Genomic DNA, 17,735 nt, shown 5'->3' with positions numbered 1-17,735 from the left:
CCCATATAGGAGTGGCACTGCAGTGTCAGACAGGATGGCAGATTTAAAAAATAGTCCCCAAACAGCACATGATACAAAGAAAAAAAGAGGTGCACCAAGGTCGCTGTGTGACTAAGCTAAGCGACCCAAGTGGCCGACACAAACACCTGGCCCATCTAGGAGTGGCACTGCAGTGTCAGACAGGATGACAGAATAAAAAAAATAGTCCCCAAACAGCACATGATGCAAAGAAAAAAAGTGGTGCAATGAGGTAGCTTTGTGACTAAGCTAAGCGAACCAAGTGGCTGACACAAACACCTGGCCCATCTAGGAGTGTCACTGCAGTGTCAGACAGGATGGCAGATTTAAAAAATTGTCCCCAAACAGCACATGATGCAAAGAAAAAAAGAGGTGCAATGAGGTAGCTGTGTGACTGAGCTAAGCGACCCAAGTGGACGACACAAACACCTGGCCCATCTAGGAGTGGCACTGCAGTGTCAGACAGGATGGCAGATTTAAAAAAAATAGTCCCCATACAGCACATGATGCAATGAAAAAAATAAGTGCAATGAGGTAGCTGTGTGACTAAGCTAAGCGACCCAAGTGGCTGACACAAACACCTGGCCCATCTAGGAGTGGCACTGCAGTGTCAGACAGGATGGCAGATTTAAAAAAAATAGTCCCCAAACAGCACATGATACAAAGAAAAAAAGAGGTGCAATAAGGTAGCTGTGTGACTAAGCTAAGCGACCCAAGTGGCCGACACAAACACCTGGCCCATCTAGGAGTGGCACTGCAGTGTCAGACAGGATGGCAGATTTAAAAAATAGTCCCCAAACAGCACATGATGCAAAGAAAAAAAGAGGTGCAATGAGGTAGCTGTGTGACTGAGCTAAGCGACCCAAGTGGCCGACACAAACACCTGGCCCATCTAGGAGTGGCACTGCAGTGTCAGACAGGATGGCAGATTTAAAAAAAAATAGTCCCCATACAGCACATGATGCAATGAAAAAGTAAGTGCAATGAGGTAGCTGTGCGACTAAGCTAAGCGACCCAAGTGGCCGACACAAACACCTGGCCCATCTAGGAGTGGCACTGCAGTGTCAGACAGGATGGCAGATTTAAAAAATAGTCCCCAAACAGCACATGATGCAAAGATAAAAAGAGGTGCACCAAGGTCGCTGTGTGACTAAGCCAAGCGACCCAAGTGGCCGACATAAAAACCTGGCCCATCTAGGGGTGGCACTGCAGTGTCAGACAGGATGGCAGATTTAAAAAAAATAGTCCCCAAACAGCACACGATGCAAAGAAAAAAAGAGGTGCAATGAGGTAGCTGTGTGACTAAGCGAAGTGACCCAAGTGGCCGACACAAACATCTGGCCCATCTAGGAGTGGCACTGCAGTGTCAGACAGGATGGCAGATTTAAAAAATAGTCCCCAAAATGCACATGATGCAAAGAAAAAAAGAGGTGCACCAAGGTCGCTGTGTGACTCAGCTAAGCGACCCAAGTGGCCGACACAAGCACCTGGCCCATCTAGGAGTGGCACTGCAATGTCAGACAGGATGGCAGATTTAAAAAATAGTCCCCAAACAGCACATGATACAAAGAAAAAAAGAGGTGCACCAAGGTCGCTGTGTGACTGAGCTAAGTGACCCAAGTGGCCGACACAAACACCTGGCCCATCTAGGAGTGGCACTGCAGTGTCAGACAGGATGACAGATTTAAAAAATAGTCCCCAAACAGCACATGATGCAAAGAAAAAAAGTGGTGCAATGAGGTAGCTGTGTGACTAAGCTAAGCGAACCAAGTGGCCGACACAAACACCTGGCCCATCTAGGAGTGGCACTGCAGTGTCAGACAGGATGGCACTTCAAAAAATAGTCCCCATACAGCACATGATGCAAAGAAAAAAAGAGGTGCAATGAGGTAGCTGTGTGACTGAGCTAAGCGACCCAAGTGGCCGACACAAACACCTGGCCCATCTAGGAGTGTCACTGCAGTGTCAGACAAGATGGCAGATTTAAAAAATAGTCCCCAAACAGCACATGATGCAAAGAAAAAAAGAGGTGCACCAAGGTCGTTGTGTGACTAAGCCAAGCGACCCAAGTGGCCGACATAAAAACCTGGCCCATCTAGGAGTGGCACTGCAGTGTCAGACAGGATGGCAGATTTAAAAAAAATAGTCCCCAAACAGCACACGATGCAAAGAAAAAAAGAGGTGCAATGAGGTAGCTGTGTGACTAAGCTAAGTGACCCAAGTGGCCGACACAAACACCTGGCCCATCTAGGAGTGGCACTGCAGTGTCAGACAGGATGGCAGATTTAAAAAAAATAGTCCCCAAACAGCACACGATGCAAAGAAAAAAAGAGGTGCAATGAGGTAGCTGTGTGACTAAGCTAAGTGACCCAAGTGGCCGACACAAACACCTGGCCCATCTAGGAGTGGCACTGCAGTGTCAGACAGGATGGCAGATTTAAAAAAAATAGTCCCCAAACAGCACATGATGCAAAGAAAAAAAGAGGCGCACCAAGGTCGCTGTGTGACTAAGCTAAGCAACCCAAGTGGCCGCAACAAACACCTGGCCCATCTAGGAGTGTCACTGCAGTGTCAGACAGGATGGCAGATTTAAAAAATAGTCCCCAAACAGCACATGATGCAAAGAAAAAAAGAGGTGCACCAAGGTCGCTGTGTGACTAAGCTAAGCGACCCAAGTGGCCGACACAAACACCTGGCCCATCTAGGAGTGGCACTGCAGTGTCAGACAGGATGGCAGATTTAAAAAATAGTCCCCAAACAGCACATGATGCAAAGAAAAAAAAGAGGTGCACCGAGGTCTCTGTGTGACCAAGCTAAGCGACCCAGGTGGTCGACACAAACACCTGGCCCATCTAGGAGTGGCACTGCAGTGTCAGACAGGATGGCAGATTTAAAAAATAGTCCCCAAACAGCACATGATGCAAAGAAAAAAAGAGGTGCAATGAGGAAGCTGTGTGACTAAGCTAAGCGACCCAAGTGGCCGACACAAACACATGGCCCATCTAGGAGTGGCACTGCAATGTAAGACAAGATGGCAGAATTAAACAATAGTCCCCAAACAGCACATGATGCAAAGAAAAAAAGAGGTGCAATGAGGTAGCTGTGTGACTAAGCTAAGCGACCCAAGTGGCCGACACAAACACCTGGCCCATCTAGGAGTGTCACTGCAGTGTCAGACAGGATGGCAGATTTAAAAAATAGTCCCCAAACAGCACATGATGCAAAGATAAAAAGAGGTGCACCAAGGTCGCTGTATGACTAAGCCAAGCGACCCAAGTGGCTGACATAAACACCTGGCCCATCTAGGAGTGGCACTGCAGTGTCAGACAGGATGGAAGATTTAAAAAATAGTCCCCAAACAGCACATGATGCAAAGAAAAAAAGAGGTGCAATGAGGTAGCTGTGTGACTAAGCTAAGCGACCCAAGTGGCCAACACAAACACCTGGCCCATCTAGGAGTGGCACTGCAGTGTCAGACAGGATGGCAGATTTAAAAAATAGTCCCCAAACAGCACATGATGCAAAGAAAAAAAGAGGTGCAATGAGGTAGCTGTGTGACTGAGCTAAGCGACCCAAGTGGCCGACACAAACACCTGGCCCATCTAGGAGTGTCACTGCAGTGTCAGACAGGATGGCAGATTTAAAAAATAGTCCACAAACAGCACATGATGCAAAGAAAAAAAGAGGTGCAATGAGGTAGCTGTGTGACTAAGCTAAGTGACCCAAGTGGCCAACACAAACACCTGGCCCATCTAGGAGTGGCACTGCAGTGTCAGACAGGATGGCACTTCAAAAAATAGTCCCCAAACAGCACATGATGCAAAGAAAAAAAGAGGTGCAATGAGGTAGCTGTGTGACTAAGCTAAGCGACCCAAGTGGCCGACACAAACACCTGGCCCATCTAGGAGTGGCACTGCAGTGTCAGACAGGATGGCAGATTTAAAAAATAGTCCCCAAACAGCACATGATGCAAAGAAAAAAAGAGGTGCAATGAGGTAGCTGTGTGACTGAGCTAAGCGACCCAAGTGGCCGACACAAACACCTGGCCCATCTAGGAGTGTCACTGCAGTGTCAGACAGGATGGCAGATTTAAAAAATAGTCCCCAAACAGCACATGATGCAAAGATAAAAAGAGGTGCACCAAGGTCGCTGTGTGACTAAGCCTAGCGACCCAAGTGGCCGACATAAAAACCTGGCCCATCTAGGAGTGGCACTGCAGTGTCAGACAGGATGGCAGATTTAAAAAAAATAGTCCCCAAACAGCACACGATGCAAAGAAAAAAAGAGGTGCAATGAGGTAGCTGTGTGACTAAGCTAAGCGACCCAAGTGGCCGACACAAACACCTGGCCCATCTAGGAGTGGCACTGCAGTGTCAGACAGGATGGCAGATTTAAAAAATAGTACCCAAAATGCACATGATGCAAAGAAAAAAAGAGGTGCACCAAGGTCGCTGTGTGACTAAGCCAAGCGACCCAAGTGGCCGACATAAAAACCTTGCCCATCTAGGAGTGGCACTGCAGTGTCAGACAGGATGGCAGATTTAAAAAAAATAGTCCCCAAACAGCACACGATGCAAAGAAAAAAGAGGTGCAATGAGGTAGCTGTGTGACTAAGCTAAGTGACCCAAGTGGCCGACACAAACACCTGGCCCATCTAGGAGTGGCACTGCAGTGTCAGACAGGATGGCACTTCAAAAAATAGTCCCGAAACAGCACATGATGCAAAGAAAAAAAGAGGTGCAATGAGGTAGCTGTGTGACTAAGCTAAGCGACCCAAGTGGCCGACACAAACACCTGGCCCATCTAGGAGTGGCACTGCAGTGTCAGACAGGATGGCAGATTTAAAAAATAGTCCCCAAAATGCACATGATGCAAAGAAAAAAAGAGGTGCACCAAGGTCGCTGTGTGACTAAGCTAAGCGACCCAAGTGGCCGACACAAGCACCTGGCCCATCTAGGAGTGGCACTGCAGTGTCAGACAGGATGGCAGATTTAAAAAAAATAGTCCCCAAACAGCACATGATACAAAGAAAAAAAGAGGTGCACCAAGGTCGCTGTGTGACTAAGCTAAGCGACCCAAGTGGCCGACACAAACACCTGGCACATCTAGGAGTGGCACTGCAGTGTCAGACAGGATGGCAGATTTAAAAAATAGTCCCCAAACAGCACATGATGCAAAGAAAAAAAGAGGTGCAATGAGGTAGCTGTGTGACTGAGCTAAGCGACCCAAGTGGACGACACAAACACCTGGCCCATCTAGGAGTGTCACTGCAGTGTCAGACAGGATGGCAGATTTAAAAAAAATAGTCCCCATACAGCACATGATGCAATGAAAAAAATAAGTGCAATGAGGTAGCTGTGTGACTAAGCTAAGCGACCCAAGTGGCTGACACAAACACCTGGCCCATCTAGGAGTGGCACTGCAGTGTCAGACAGGATGGCAGATTGAAAAAAAATAGTCCCCAAACAGCACATGATGCAAAGAAAAAAAGAGGTGCAATGAGGTAGCTGTGTGACTGAGCTAAGCGACCCAAGTGGCCGACACAAACACCTGGCCCATCTAGGAGTGGCACTGCAGTGTCAGACAGGATGGCAGATTTAAAAAAAAATAGTCCCCATACAGCGCATGATGCAATGAAAAAAGTAAGTGCAATGAGGTAGCTGTGTGACTAAGCTAAGCGACCCAAGTGGCCGACACAAACACCTGGCCCATCTAGGAGTGGCACTGCAGTGTCAGACAGGATGGCAGTTTTAAAAAAAATAGTCCCCAAACAGCACATGATGCTAAGAAAAAAAGAGGTGCAATAAGGTAGCTGTGTGACTAAGCTAAGTGACCCAAGTGGCCGACACAAACACCTGGCCCATCTAGGAGTGGCACTGCAGTGTTAGACAGGATGGCACTTCAAAAAATAGTCCCCAAACAGCACATGATGCAAAGAAAAAAAGAGGTGCAATGAGGCAGCTGTGTGACTAAGCTAAGCGACCCAAGTGGCCGACACAAACACCTGGCCCATCTAGGAGTGGCACTGCAGTGTCAGACAGGATGGCAGATTTAAAAAATAGTCCCCAAAATGCACATGATGCAAAGAAAAAAAGAGGTGCACCAAGGTCGCTGTGTGACTAAGCTAAGCGACCCAAGTGGCCGACACAAGCACCTGGCCCATCTAGGAGTGGCACTGCAGTGTCAGACAGGATGGCAGATTTAAAAAATAGTCCACAAACAGCACATGATACAAAGAAAAAAAGAGGTGCACCAAGGTCGCTGTGTGACTAAGCTAAGCGACCCAAGTGGCCGACACAAACACCTGGCCCATCTAGGAGTGGCACTGCAGTGTCAGACAGGATGACAGATTTAAAAAATAGTCCCCAAACAGCACATGATGCAAAGAAAAAAAGAGGTGCAATGAGGTAGCTGTGTGACTGAGCTAAGCGACCCAAGTGGCCGACACAAACACATGGCCCATCTAGGAGTGGCACTGCAGTGTCAGACAGGATGGCAGATTTAAAAAAAATAGTCCCCATACAGCACATGATGCAATGAAAAAAAAAAGTGCAATGAGGTAGCTGTGTGACTAAGCTAAGCGACCCAAGTGGCCGACACAAACACCTGGCCCATCTAGGAGTGGCACTGCAGTGTCAGACAGGATGGCAGTTTTAAAAAAAATAGTCCCCAAACAGCACATGATGCTAAGAAAAAAAGAGGTGCAATAAGGTAGCTGTGTGACTAAGCACTGTATAGTACTGCGCACAACTAAAATGCACCACAGGTATGGTTGGATAGTATACTTGACGACACAGAGGTAGAGCAGCGGACTACTGTACCGTACTGCTTGATATATACTGGTGGTCAGCAAAATTATGCACTGTCCTCCTACTATATATACTGCGTACAACTAAAATGCACCACAGGTATGGATGGATAGTATACTTGACGACACAGAGGTAGGTAGAGCAGTGGCCTACTGTACCATACTGCTATATATTATATACTGGTGGTCAGCAAAATTATGCACTGTCCTCCTACTATATATACTGCGCACAACTAAAATGCACGACAGGTATGGATGGATAGTATACTTGATGACACAGAGGTAGGTAGAGCAGTGGCCTACTGTACCGTACTGCAATATATATTATATACTGGTGGTCAGCAAAATTATGCACTGTCCTCCTACTATATATACTGCGCACAACTAAAATGCACCACAGGTATGGATGGATAGTATACTTGACGACACAGAGGTAGGTAGAGCAGTGGCCTACTGTACCGTACTGCTATATATTATATACCGGTGGTCAGCAAAATTATGCACTGTCCTCCTACTATATATACTGCGCACAACTAAAATGCACCACAGGTATGGATGGATAGTATACTTGACGACACAGAGGTAGGTAGAGCAGTGGCCTACTGTACCGTACTGTTATATATTATATACTGGTGGTCAGCAAAATTATGCACTGTACTCCTACTATATATACTGCGCACAACTAAAATGCACCACAGGTATGGATGGATAGTATACTTGACGACACAGAGGTAGGTAGAGCAGTGGACTACTGTACCGTACTGATATAATACTGGTGGTCACTGGTCAGCAAAATTCTGCACTGTCATCCTACTATATACTACAATGCAGCACAGATATGGAGCGTTTTTCAGGCAGAGAACGTATAATACTGGTGGTCACTGGTCAGCAAAATTCTCCACTGTCCTCCTACTATTTAATACTGGTGGTCACTGGACAGCAAAATTCTGCACTGTCCTCCTACTATATACTACAATGCAGCACAGATATGGAGCGTTTTTCAGGCAGAGATCGTAGATATTTTCAGCACACTGAGCACAGATATTTGCAAGCACACTGAGCACAGATATTTGCAGCACACTGAACACAACTGAAAGAACGCTGCACGTCCTCTCCCTATCATCTCCAATGCACGAGTGAAAATGGCGGCGACGCGCGGCTCCTTATATAGAATACGAATCTCGCGAGAATACGACAGCGGGATGATGACGTTTGGGCGCGCTCGGGTTAACCGAGCAAGGCGGGAAGATCCGGACCCGTGTAAAATGGGTGAAGTTCGGGGGGGTTTGGATTCCGAGGAACCGAACCCGCTCATCTCTAACTGTTAATGCCTTAATTTTGTTGAAATAGGAGTGCACTACTGTGCAGACTCCAGTCATTCTGTTCTCCAGGGAAACTTTGTGCCCTGTCCCAAGATGGCCACCAAGATCATTACTGAGCTAGTACAGAGACTGTCTGAGACTGTTATAGCATCACTATAGAAGACATGTCTTCTTCAGCTCCTGAGAGACCTGTGATAACCTGCAATCCACAATGATTCCAGTGTTCCTGCACCACTACCAAGTACAGATGTGTCCCTCTACAGCTTTGCTGCTTGTAACAGTGTGCTGCAGCAGGACCGCGATGTGAGTCCTGAACAAGTGAATGGGTGGAGGGCATATGCGCACCCTGGATCCCATCCAAGTCTATGGCATAGTGGGAGCTATAAAAGGGCACATCTGTACCTACATACACTCACCAACTGGTGAGCTGTATAACAACCTGCTTTGCTCTGTAAGAACCAGTGTGTAACAGTGAGTACAGCTGCACCTACTATCTATCAATATACCAACACCACTGGACTGTCCATAGTTTCAGTCATCCTCTGGTGCGTGTCTATATAACTCTGCAATTTCAACATCTGTACACACACCACTTTTAATTGTCCTTTTTACCTGGCACCACATCAGTAGAATCAGTTAATACAATTCAGAATGTGCCTCCTTGATGTCCTGGATTGTGGTCTGGTTACATGCTGTAATTGAGAGTAACTGAAGTGTCAGTACTGGAAATGAGGCAAGGAATTTAAAACATCTAGCAATATACAAGATTGGTGGTAGGGTGTTTGGCGCCCCCCCTGAAAACTATAAATTTGCACCATCCATCCCATACTTAATAAAGGGACAGCACACGCAAGGGTTTTGTCTTACAAGGAAGTGGTGTAATCACACAATAGTACCCTCAATTCAAATTCCACAAAACAGTAGCACAATCTTATTCACTCAACACTGCATGTAGTGACCCTGATTCTTTTGACTTCACATAGTAGTGTCCCTTATTTACGTTATGACACACAGTAGTGCCTCTTATTCACAGTAGTGCCACTTATTCACATTATGCTACACGTTAGTACCCCTTACACACATCACATCACATCACATCACACAGTAGTGTTCCTTATTGACATTATGTTGCACAGTAGTGCCCTTTCGTCACATTATGCTTCATAGTAGTGAGCCTTATACACATTACACCACACAGCATTGCCACTTATTCACCTTATGCTATACAAAAGTACCCCTTAGACATGTTACACCACACAGTAGTCTCACTTATTCACGTTATGTCGCACAGTAGTGCCTCTTATTCACATTACACTACACAGTAGTGCTCCTTATACACAGTGTCCTAAGTAGTAGTGCCCCTTATACACACTGCCTATGGTAGTGCCCCTTATACACATAATGTCCACATTAGTAGTGCCCCTTACACATAAAGCCCACAGTAGTAGTGCCCGTTACACATAATGCCCACAATAGCAGTGCCTCTTACACATAATGTCCACATTAGTAGTGCCCCTTACACATAATGCCCACAGTAGTAGTGCCCCTTACACATAATGACTACAATAGCAGTGCCCCTTACACATAATGCCCACAGTAGTAGTGCCCCTTGTACACATAATGCCCACAGTAGTAGTGCCCGTTACACATAAAGCCCACAGTAGTAGTGCCCGTTACACATAATGCCCACAGTAGTAGTGCCCGTTACACATAATGCCCACAATAGCAGTGCCTCTTACACATAATGTCCACATTAGTAGTGCCCCTTACACATAATGCCCACAGTAGTAGTGCCCCTTACACATAATGCCCACAGTAGTAGTGCCCCTTACACATAAAGCCCACAGTAGTAGTGCCCCTTACACATAATGCCCACATCAGCAGTGCCTCTTACACATAATGTCCACATTAGTAGTGCCCCTTACACATAATGCCCACAGTAGTAGTGCCCCTTACACATAATGACTACAATAGCAGTGCCCCTTACACATAATGACTACAATAGCAGTGCCCCTTACACATAATGCCCACAGTAGTAGTGCCCCTTATACACATAATGCCCACAGTGGTAGGGGCCCTTACACATTATGCCCACAGTAGTAGTGCCCCTTATACACATAAAGCCCACAGTGGTAGGGCCCCTTACACATAATGCCCACAGTAGTAGTAGTAGTAGTAGTAGTAGTAGTAGTAGTAGTAGTAGTAGGCAGAGGTCAGTCAATCTGGTATTTGCAGAGGAAAGAAAGGGGCAGGGAGTGGAAGAGGTCAGATAAAAGAAGAAAAAATGTGCCTCACAAGGTGTTGAAGTAAAGGGAAAGCACAAAATACAGTGGCCTGAGCACATGGGCCGCTACCAAGAATTAAGACATATTAAGCAGTAAGCAAAGTCAGGCATTAGTAGTTGTAAGTGCAACATGGGGAGGAGAGGGAGTTGGGGAGATAAGGGGAGAAGGAAAAGAGGAGGAGATAAGATGAGAGAGAGGGATGAGTGAAGGGAAAATATATAAAGAAAAAGGTGAGGATTAATAGAGTGAATAATAGGGAGAGTATAATGTAAACAAATATGGGAACAAATAAGAATGGCTTAAAGTCCAGCTGTGTATTACAATGTAAAAGTCTACAGAAGCATGTTACTATGGTTACTATGGTTACTTGTGTGCCCTGTTTCACATCTGTTCCCCATTGGTTGGAATCAGTTTTGCTCTTTGCTATCTGTGAAATGAGATCAGTTTATGATGTAAGAAGCTGGTTATAATTCTCTATATTCTTATGCAGATATAATCAGAGGAAACTCCGTGATTGACGTCAGCCTCGGTCCGAACATTTCTGTTCTGTTAGCAATTTCGGATCTCTTTAAGGATATCACAGTCCTAAAGAACAGCAAGCCCTCACTCAGAGCAGTGGAGAAATGGATGAAGAACCATCCAGGGGCTCTTGATTTTTCTCATGCGTCCAGTAAAGCTTCTGATCTGAGAGACAACAGGTAAAGTGAGAAATACCATACACATCTCATAAGACCTTAGAACCAGAACCCATATATTTACCTACTGTATAATTGTCACCATTTCCTAAAAGGTAATTATGCTAATCAGGACTTGGATGGCAACATTACTTCAGCTTTGTTAATAAGTTTATCACAGATGGGTATTATACAAGGAGCGAATGGGACACCAACTAGGTCTAATAAAGTATACTGCAATGTACTACAGTAGATCAGTGGTTCCCAAACACAGGCACCAAGGCACCCCAACGCTCTAGGTTCTAAGGATATCCTTGCTTGTGCACAGATGGTATAATCAAACTGACTAAGGTACTAAATAATTAACCTGTGCCTAGCCATGGACAGTTGTGGTGCTTTGAGGACTGCGTTTGGGAACCATTGTACTAGGCAATAGAACATAAAACACTGATTAATATGCAAAATTCTTGTGCTCTTGTTTCAGGAGATAAAATCACCTTAATTTATATATTTCAGTGCTGGCGCGCTGGAGATAGAGGCGCAGCTGAGATCAGCAATCAAACAAGTCCTACCATGTGACTTTACCAAAGAAAACATCACCGCCCCGGTGGTCCTGGAGAAAGCAGATTGTGTTGTCTGTACTTGGATGCTTGGTACAGTTAGTACAGACCAAATGTCTTACATGAATAACATGAAGAAACTCGCCGCAATGCTGAAACCAGGAGGGAGACTAGTTGTGTTTGGAGGAATCAATGCTGGTTACTTTTGTGCTGCGGAGAAGAAGTATCATACATTATGGTATGATGAAAACACTGTCAGGAAGGCTCTTGGAGATGCCGGGTGCCATGTTCAAAGTATTGATGTAAAGGAGAGTATAATTCCTGATCATACCCTTGACAATACACACGCATTTTGTGCACTGGCTGTTAAAGGGGATGCTTAGCAAATTAATTAATTAACATTAATTAAGATGCATGATGAACATCCACAAACAAGCTAGCTTTGCTTTATGCTTGTGAAATTAGGCTTAATGCCCAATAAATGTATAATCATACTTAGCTACTGTCTCGCACTGTAACCCTATTCACTAAATATTCTTTAAAAATAAACTTAAGAAAAGTGTATATTCGAAAATAGTGATAATTATATGTATATCCACTGGCACTAATTATATCGTTTGTAATATCCCACATATACGTACTATGGGGGTCATTCCGAACTGATCGCATGCTTCCGTTTTCCGCAGCGCAGTGATCAGGTCACTACTGCGCATGCACCGCAATGTGCAGGCTCGTCGTACGGTTACAAAGCAGATCCTTGCTGGGCGATGGATTTAAAGAAGAATCCATTCGCACAGCCAATTGCAAGAAGATTGACAGGAAGAAGGAGTTTATGGGTGTCAACTGACCATTTTCTGGGAGTGTTTGGAAAAATGTAGGCGTGTCAAAGCGTTTGCAGGGCGGGTGTCTGACGTCAATTCCGGGACTGGGCAGGATGAAGTGATCGCAGCGGCTGAGTAAGTTCTGAGCTACTCAGAAACTGCACAAACTGTTTTTGTACCGCTCGGCTGCACATGCGATCGTACCCTTGCACAGCAAATATACACTCCCCAGTGGGCGGCGACTATGCGTTTGCACGGCTGCAAAAAGTGGCTAGCGAGCGATCAAGTCAGAATGACCCCCTATATTAATTCTATAGTGTGTTCCTCTATTCTTAATAGCAGTCTGTTTGGTATATGTTCATCCTGACAACTTCAGAATGTTGACATGGCCAGAAACACTTAAAACACTGCTGACATTCTCAATGTTGACACTAATAGAATGTTGGCTATGAATGTCGACAAGTGATTCTAGGGTTAGGAGGGTTCAGAATGTTTGACTGGCAGACGGGATTCCCAAGTCACAATACTGATGCCTGCATCCTGATGTTTGAAATCCCGACAGGGGCAAAGTAGGTATGTTATCTCCTCTTGTCTACCCCCTAACCATAACCCTCCCATCCCCCAGCCTAAACCTAATCTCCCCCTTAATGTCTAACCTTAATCTACTCCCTGCAGTGCCTAAAATGAATCCCCCCCTTCCCTGCAGGCTAAACCTCCCCATAGGGACTAAATCTAACTTCACCCTGGTAGTGCCTAACACTAATCCCCCCTCCCCGCAGCCTAACCCTACCCCACCCCCTGCCCCTGCATCATACCTAAACCTCCCTGGATGGTGCCTAAGCCTGATATTTCCCCCCTTTCCCCCGACCATAACCCTAACTTGTCCGCTATACTTACGGTCTGGATGCCGGCTGTCGGGATTCTTCTGTTGTCTCCTGACCTGTTGAAATTCAAACATCGGTATTCTGAAGGGTGTCAGGATTCTGGCGTCAGTATTCCGACTGCCGGGATCTCGACAGCCGTCATCTTAACCACAACCCGGTTAGGATGAGGCTGTGGGGTGGATAAGGCTTAGGGTTATTAGACAACTGTATGGAATATTGCTTTGGTCGACATGTCAACTGTCGACAATCACAATTTTGATGTTATATCAGCGTCAGCATTGCTGACACAAGAACAACCAAATTATACAATAGATTAGTGGTAAATAATATCAAAAACAAAACAATAACTTTAAAAAACATCAAGTTTTCTGACAAATCATTTTCATCTGACCTGATTATTAATAGAGATGTGCACCGGAAATTTTTCGGGTTTTGTGTTTTGGTTTTGGATTCGGTTCCGCGGCCGTGTTTTGGATTCGGACGCGTTTTGGCAAAACCTCCCTGAAAATTTTTTGTCGGATTCGGGTGTGTTTTAGATTCGGGTGTTTTTTTTCAAAAACCCCTCAAAAACAGCTTAAATAATATAATTTGGGGGGGATTTTGATCCTATAGTATTATTAACCTCAATAACCACAATTTCCACTAATTTCTAGTCTATTCTGAACACCTCACGCCTCACAATATTATTTTTAGTCCTAAAACTTGCACCGAGGTCGCTGGATGACTAAGCTAAGCGACCCAAGTGGCCGGCACAAACACCTGGCCCATCTAGGAGTGGCACTGCAGTGTCAGATAGGATGGCACTTAAAAAAATTGGCCCAAAACAGCACATGATGCAAAGAAAAGAGAAAAAGAGGTGCACTGTTGTCGCTGGACGGCTAAGCTAAGCGACACAAACACCTCAATATCACAGGAATTATTCGTTCTAATCAATGGTATTATTGGTCCAAATCACTGGAAGAAAATGACAAAATCACTGGAATTATTCGTTCTAATCAATGGTATTATTGGTCCAAATCACTGGAAGAAAATGACAAAATCACTGGAATTATTCATTCTAATCAATGGTATTACTGGTCCAAATCACTGGAAGAAAATGACAAAATCACTGGAATTATTTGGCAAGATCACTGTAATTAATAATTATAAATCACTGATATTAATTGGTAAAATCTCGCTATCGCCTGCCTAGTGAAGTGGAATGTAGATGGGATTTTGTACCGGGAACACAATAACTTCATCAATTGTCTAAATCACACTGCACTAATGGCGGAAAACGGGCACACGTCTAACAGCGCACTGATTATACTGAGAACTGATTATACTGATCACTGATGATACTACGGAGAACTGACACTGAGCAGCGAGAACAGCACTGGACTATTGTAATGTAGTATACTGGTCACCACAATGCAGCACTGACACTGAGCACAGATATTGAGCACTGATCAGGATACTAGAAGTGATACAGAGCTGCAAGATACAGCAATGGCCTACTGTACTGTACTACTATATACTGCTGGTCACCACAATGCTGCACTGTACTACTATATACTGGTCACAACAATGCAGCAGATATTGAGCACTGATCAGGATACTAGAACTGAGTCTGACATGGAGCTGCAAGATACAGCAATGGCCTACTGTACTGTACTATATGTATACTGCTGGTCACCAAAATGCTGCACTGTCCTACTATATACTGCTCACAACAATGCAGCACAGACATGGAATGGATACTTGCAGTGACACAGAGCTGCTAGATACAGCAATGGCCTACTGTACTGTACTACTATAATTATATACTGGTGGTCCCCACAATGCAGCACACTGAGCACAGATATTACCAGGTGTATCTCACACATCGCTCAGTACAGATTACAGGATGTATAATCACCAGGTGTATAACACACGTCGCACAGTACAGTATACAGTATGCAGCTCCAGAGGGATGAAGGGGCCATTAGCAAAGAAACCCACTGGATATCTCTGGTCTTTCAGAGTGGGAGGGCCCAATGCTGAAAAGTGGGTTTCTTGCAATGCCACTACATCTGCTCTATGCTAATAAAAAGTGGATAATCCTGCGTTTATTGGGAGAGTTTAATCCTTTAACATTTAGTGAATAGAGTCCTACCATTCAAAGAATAAAAGTGTGACAACAACTGGCATCCCGTAAAAAAGGGGAGGGGAACCAAACTTAGGGAAATAAAGGGTAGGACAAGGGAAAAAAAACCAAAAGAGCCCGGTGTATGAGGTCCGCATTAATACTGCAGTGGAGAGGAATGCAGTAGAAAAAGAAGAGGGGTAGTGGCGGTAGCTAACACCGCCCGGGGTACCAAAAAGAAAAAAAAAAACACTATATTCAGTAATATACCCTAACGAGAGACAATATCGAGGGTAAAATCAATTATTAAACAGATTATTAAATATAACCAACCAAATACCTCAATCCTCTTCTGATAACATACAGATAAGAGGGTATACAGGAAAACAACCGTTTAGATATAAATAGTCACTAATACAGCAACAGATGGAACTGAAAATATACATAATTATATCAAGTAAACTTACATATCTATAGCTTTAGTTCTGGAATATCTGGAACATTAGCTGGAATAAGAAAAAGGTATATACCACATTATACTTTAAATGAGAGATTCAGTCAAGTAGTTGACCACTCGTTGGAGAGCGGAGACTGCTTCTTAGATGTGGATGGTAATTTAACTGGGATGTCCCAATCAGCATGGAGTTCCACCCCTGCATCGAGAGTAGATACCACATACTGTACGAGGAGTTCTCGTAGGTAATCAACAATTTCACCAGAAAGCACCATCTGTATCTAATTTTTTGAGAACATAAAGCTGCCTTGATGGGGGCTAAAGCTCTGTGTTTAGAGATGATCAATGCTGAAAAGTCCGGAAAAATTTACAGACCTCCAAGATCATCCGAATTCGAAGCAGATTTCGCTGCTTGAAGGATTTGCTCTTTAATTGTATAGAAATGAACTTGAAGAAGTGTATCTCATGAGAATGAGGAGGAGACAGACCGGGGCTTTGGGAGCCAATGAATCCGGTCAATAAGTAAATCTTTATCCTCCGCCTTGGGTACGGAATAAAGTCATAGCATAGTCTAGCAATTCCGAGTTAGCCACGGATTCTAGAATCCCACGGATTTTAATATTGTTTATCCTAGATCTGTCCTCCATGTCAGCCAATTTATCTTTAAATGCCTCCATCTCAGCTTGGTCGTTGGCTGAAATAAGCTCATTGTGGGAGGACACCAGCTCCTCCATTTTATATTCCAAATGATCTGTTCGACCCCCGATGGCAGTTAACTCCACTTTAATTTCACGAACCGCTATCTTTGATCTTTAAGGATTCAGAAATATCAGGTATGGTTCCCAAAGACTGGCGTATAGCGGAAGTAGTGCCTATATTCAAAAAGGGAAGTAAAGCTGAAACAGGTAATTATAGACCAGTTAGTCTTACATCTATAGTGGGGAAAGTATTGGAAGGTATTCTAAGAGATAGTATTCAGAAGTTCCTTGAAGTCAATAAGGTCATTAAAAGGAATCAACATGGGTTTATGAAGGACAGATCCTGTCAAACCAACTTACTTGGCTTTTATGAAACAGTAAGCGCAAACCTAGATCAGAGTAAAGACGTGGATGTAATCTTTTTAGACTTTGCCAAAGCATTCAATACTGTACCACACATGAGACTTATCTACAAGCTTCAAGAATCAGGGCTAGGAAGCACAATATGCACTTGGGTCAAAAACTGGTTAGATAATAGGGAGCAGCGCATTGTGGTTAATGGATCTTTTTCAACTTGGACTGAAATGCTAAGTGGTGTGCCGCAAGGCTCAGTATTAGGACCGCTATTGTTCAATATTTTCATTAACGACCTAACAGAAGGTCTAGAGAGCATGGTGTCAATTTTTGCAGATGATACCAAATTGTGTAAGGCTATAAATACAGAGGAGGATGCCGAGTCTCTTCAGAACGACTTAGTTAAATTAGAAGCATGGGCAGCCAAATGGAGAATGCGCTTCAACACAGACAAGTGTAAGATAATGCACTGTGGTAACAAGAACAAAAATTACACCTACCTACTAAATGGGGTAAAATTAGGGGATTCTGTACTGGAAAAGGACTTAGGTGTCCTCATAGATAGCAAGCTAAGCAGTAGTACCCAAAGTAGGACTGCAGCAAAGAAGGCTAATAAGATATTAGCATGCATAAAACGGGGTATTGATGCTAGGGACGAGAGTATTATACTCCCGTTATATAAATCACTAGTGAGGCCACACCTTGAATACAGTGTACAATTCTGGGTACCGTACTACAAAAAGGATATCCTGG

General features: G+C 44.4%; 1 protein-coding gene across 2 annotated transcripts in view; it reads left to right on the top strand.

Moving 5' to 3' along the window:
* LOC134965534 (nicotinamide N-methyltransferase-like) overlaps window positions 1-12,198 on the top strand; it is a 303,295-nt gene extending 291,097 nt beyond the window's left edge. For both annotated transcript variants that reach the window (XM_063941914.1, XM_063941915.1), the window contains 2 exons: window positions 10,924-11,131; window positions 11,624-12,198. In XM_063941914.1, the coding sequence (XP_063797984.1) occupies window positions 10,924-11,131; window positions 11,624-12,050 (635 nt within the window). In that variant the 3' untranslated portion in view covers window positions 12,051-12,198. The remainder of the gene's footprint in view (window positions 1-10,923; window positions 11,132-11,623) is intronic.
* The last annotated feature ends 5,537 nt before the right edge of the window (window positions 12,199-17,735 follow it).

The sequence above is a fragment of the Pseudophryne corroboree genome, chromosome 10 (assembly GCF_028390025.1).
Source record: "Pseudophryne corroboree isolate aPseCor3 chromosome 10, aPseCor3.hap2, whole genome shotgun sequence".
Taxonomy (NCBI): domain Eukaryota; kingdom Metazoa; phylum Chordata; class Amphibia; order Anura; family Myobatrachidae; genus Pseudophryne; species Pseudophryne corroboree.
This window is presented reverse-complemented; position numbering and strand designations above follow the sequence as displayed.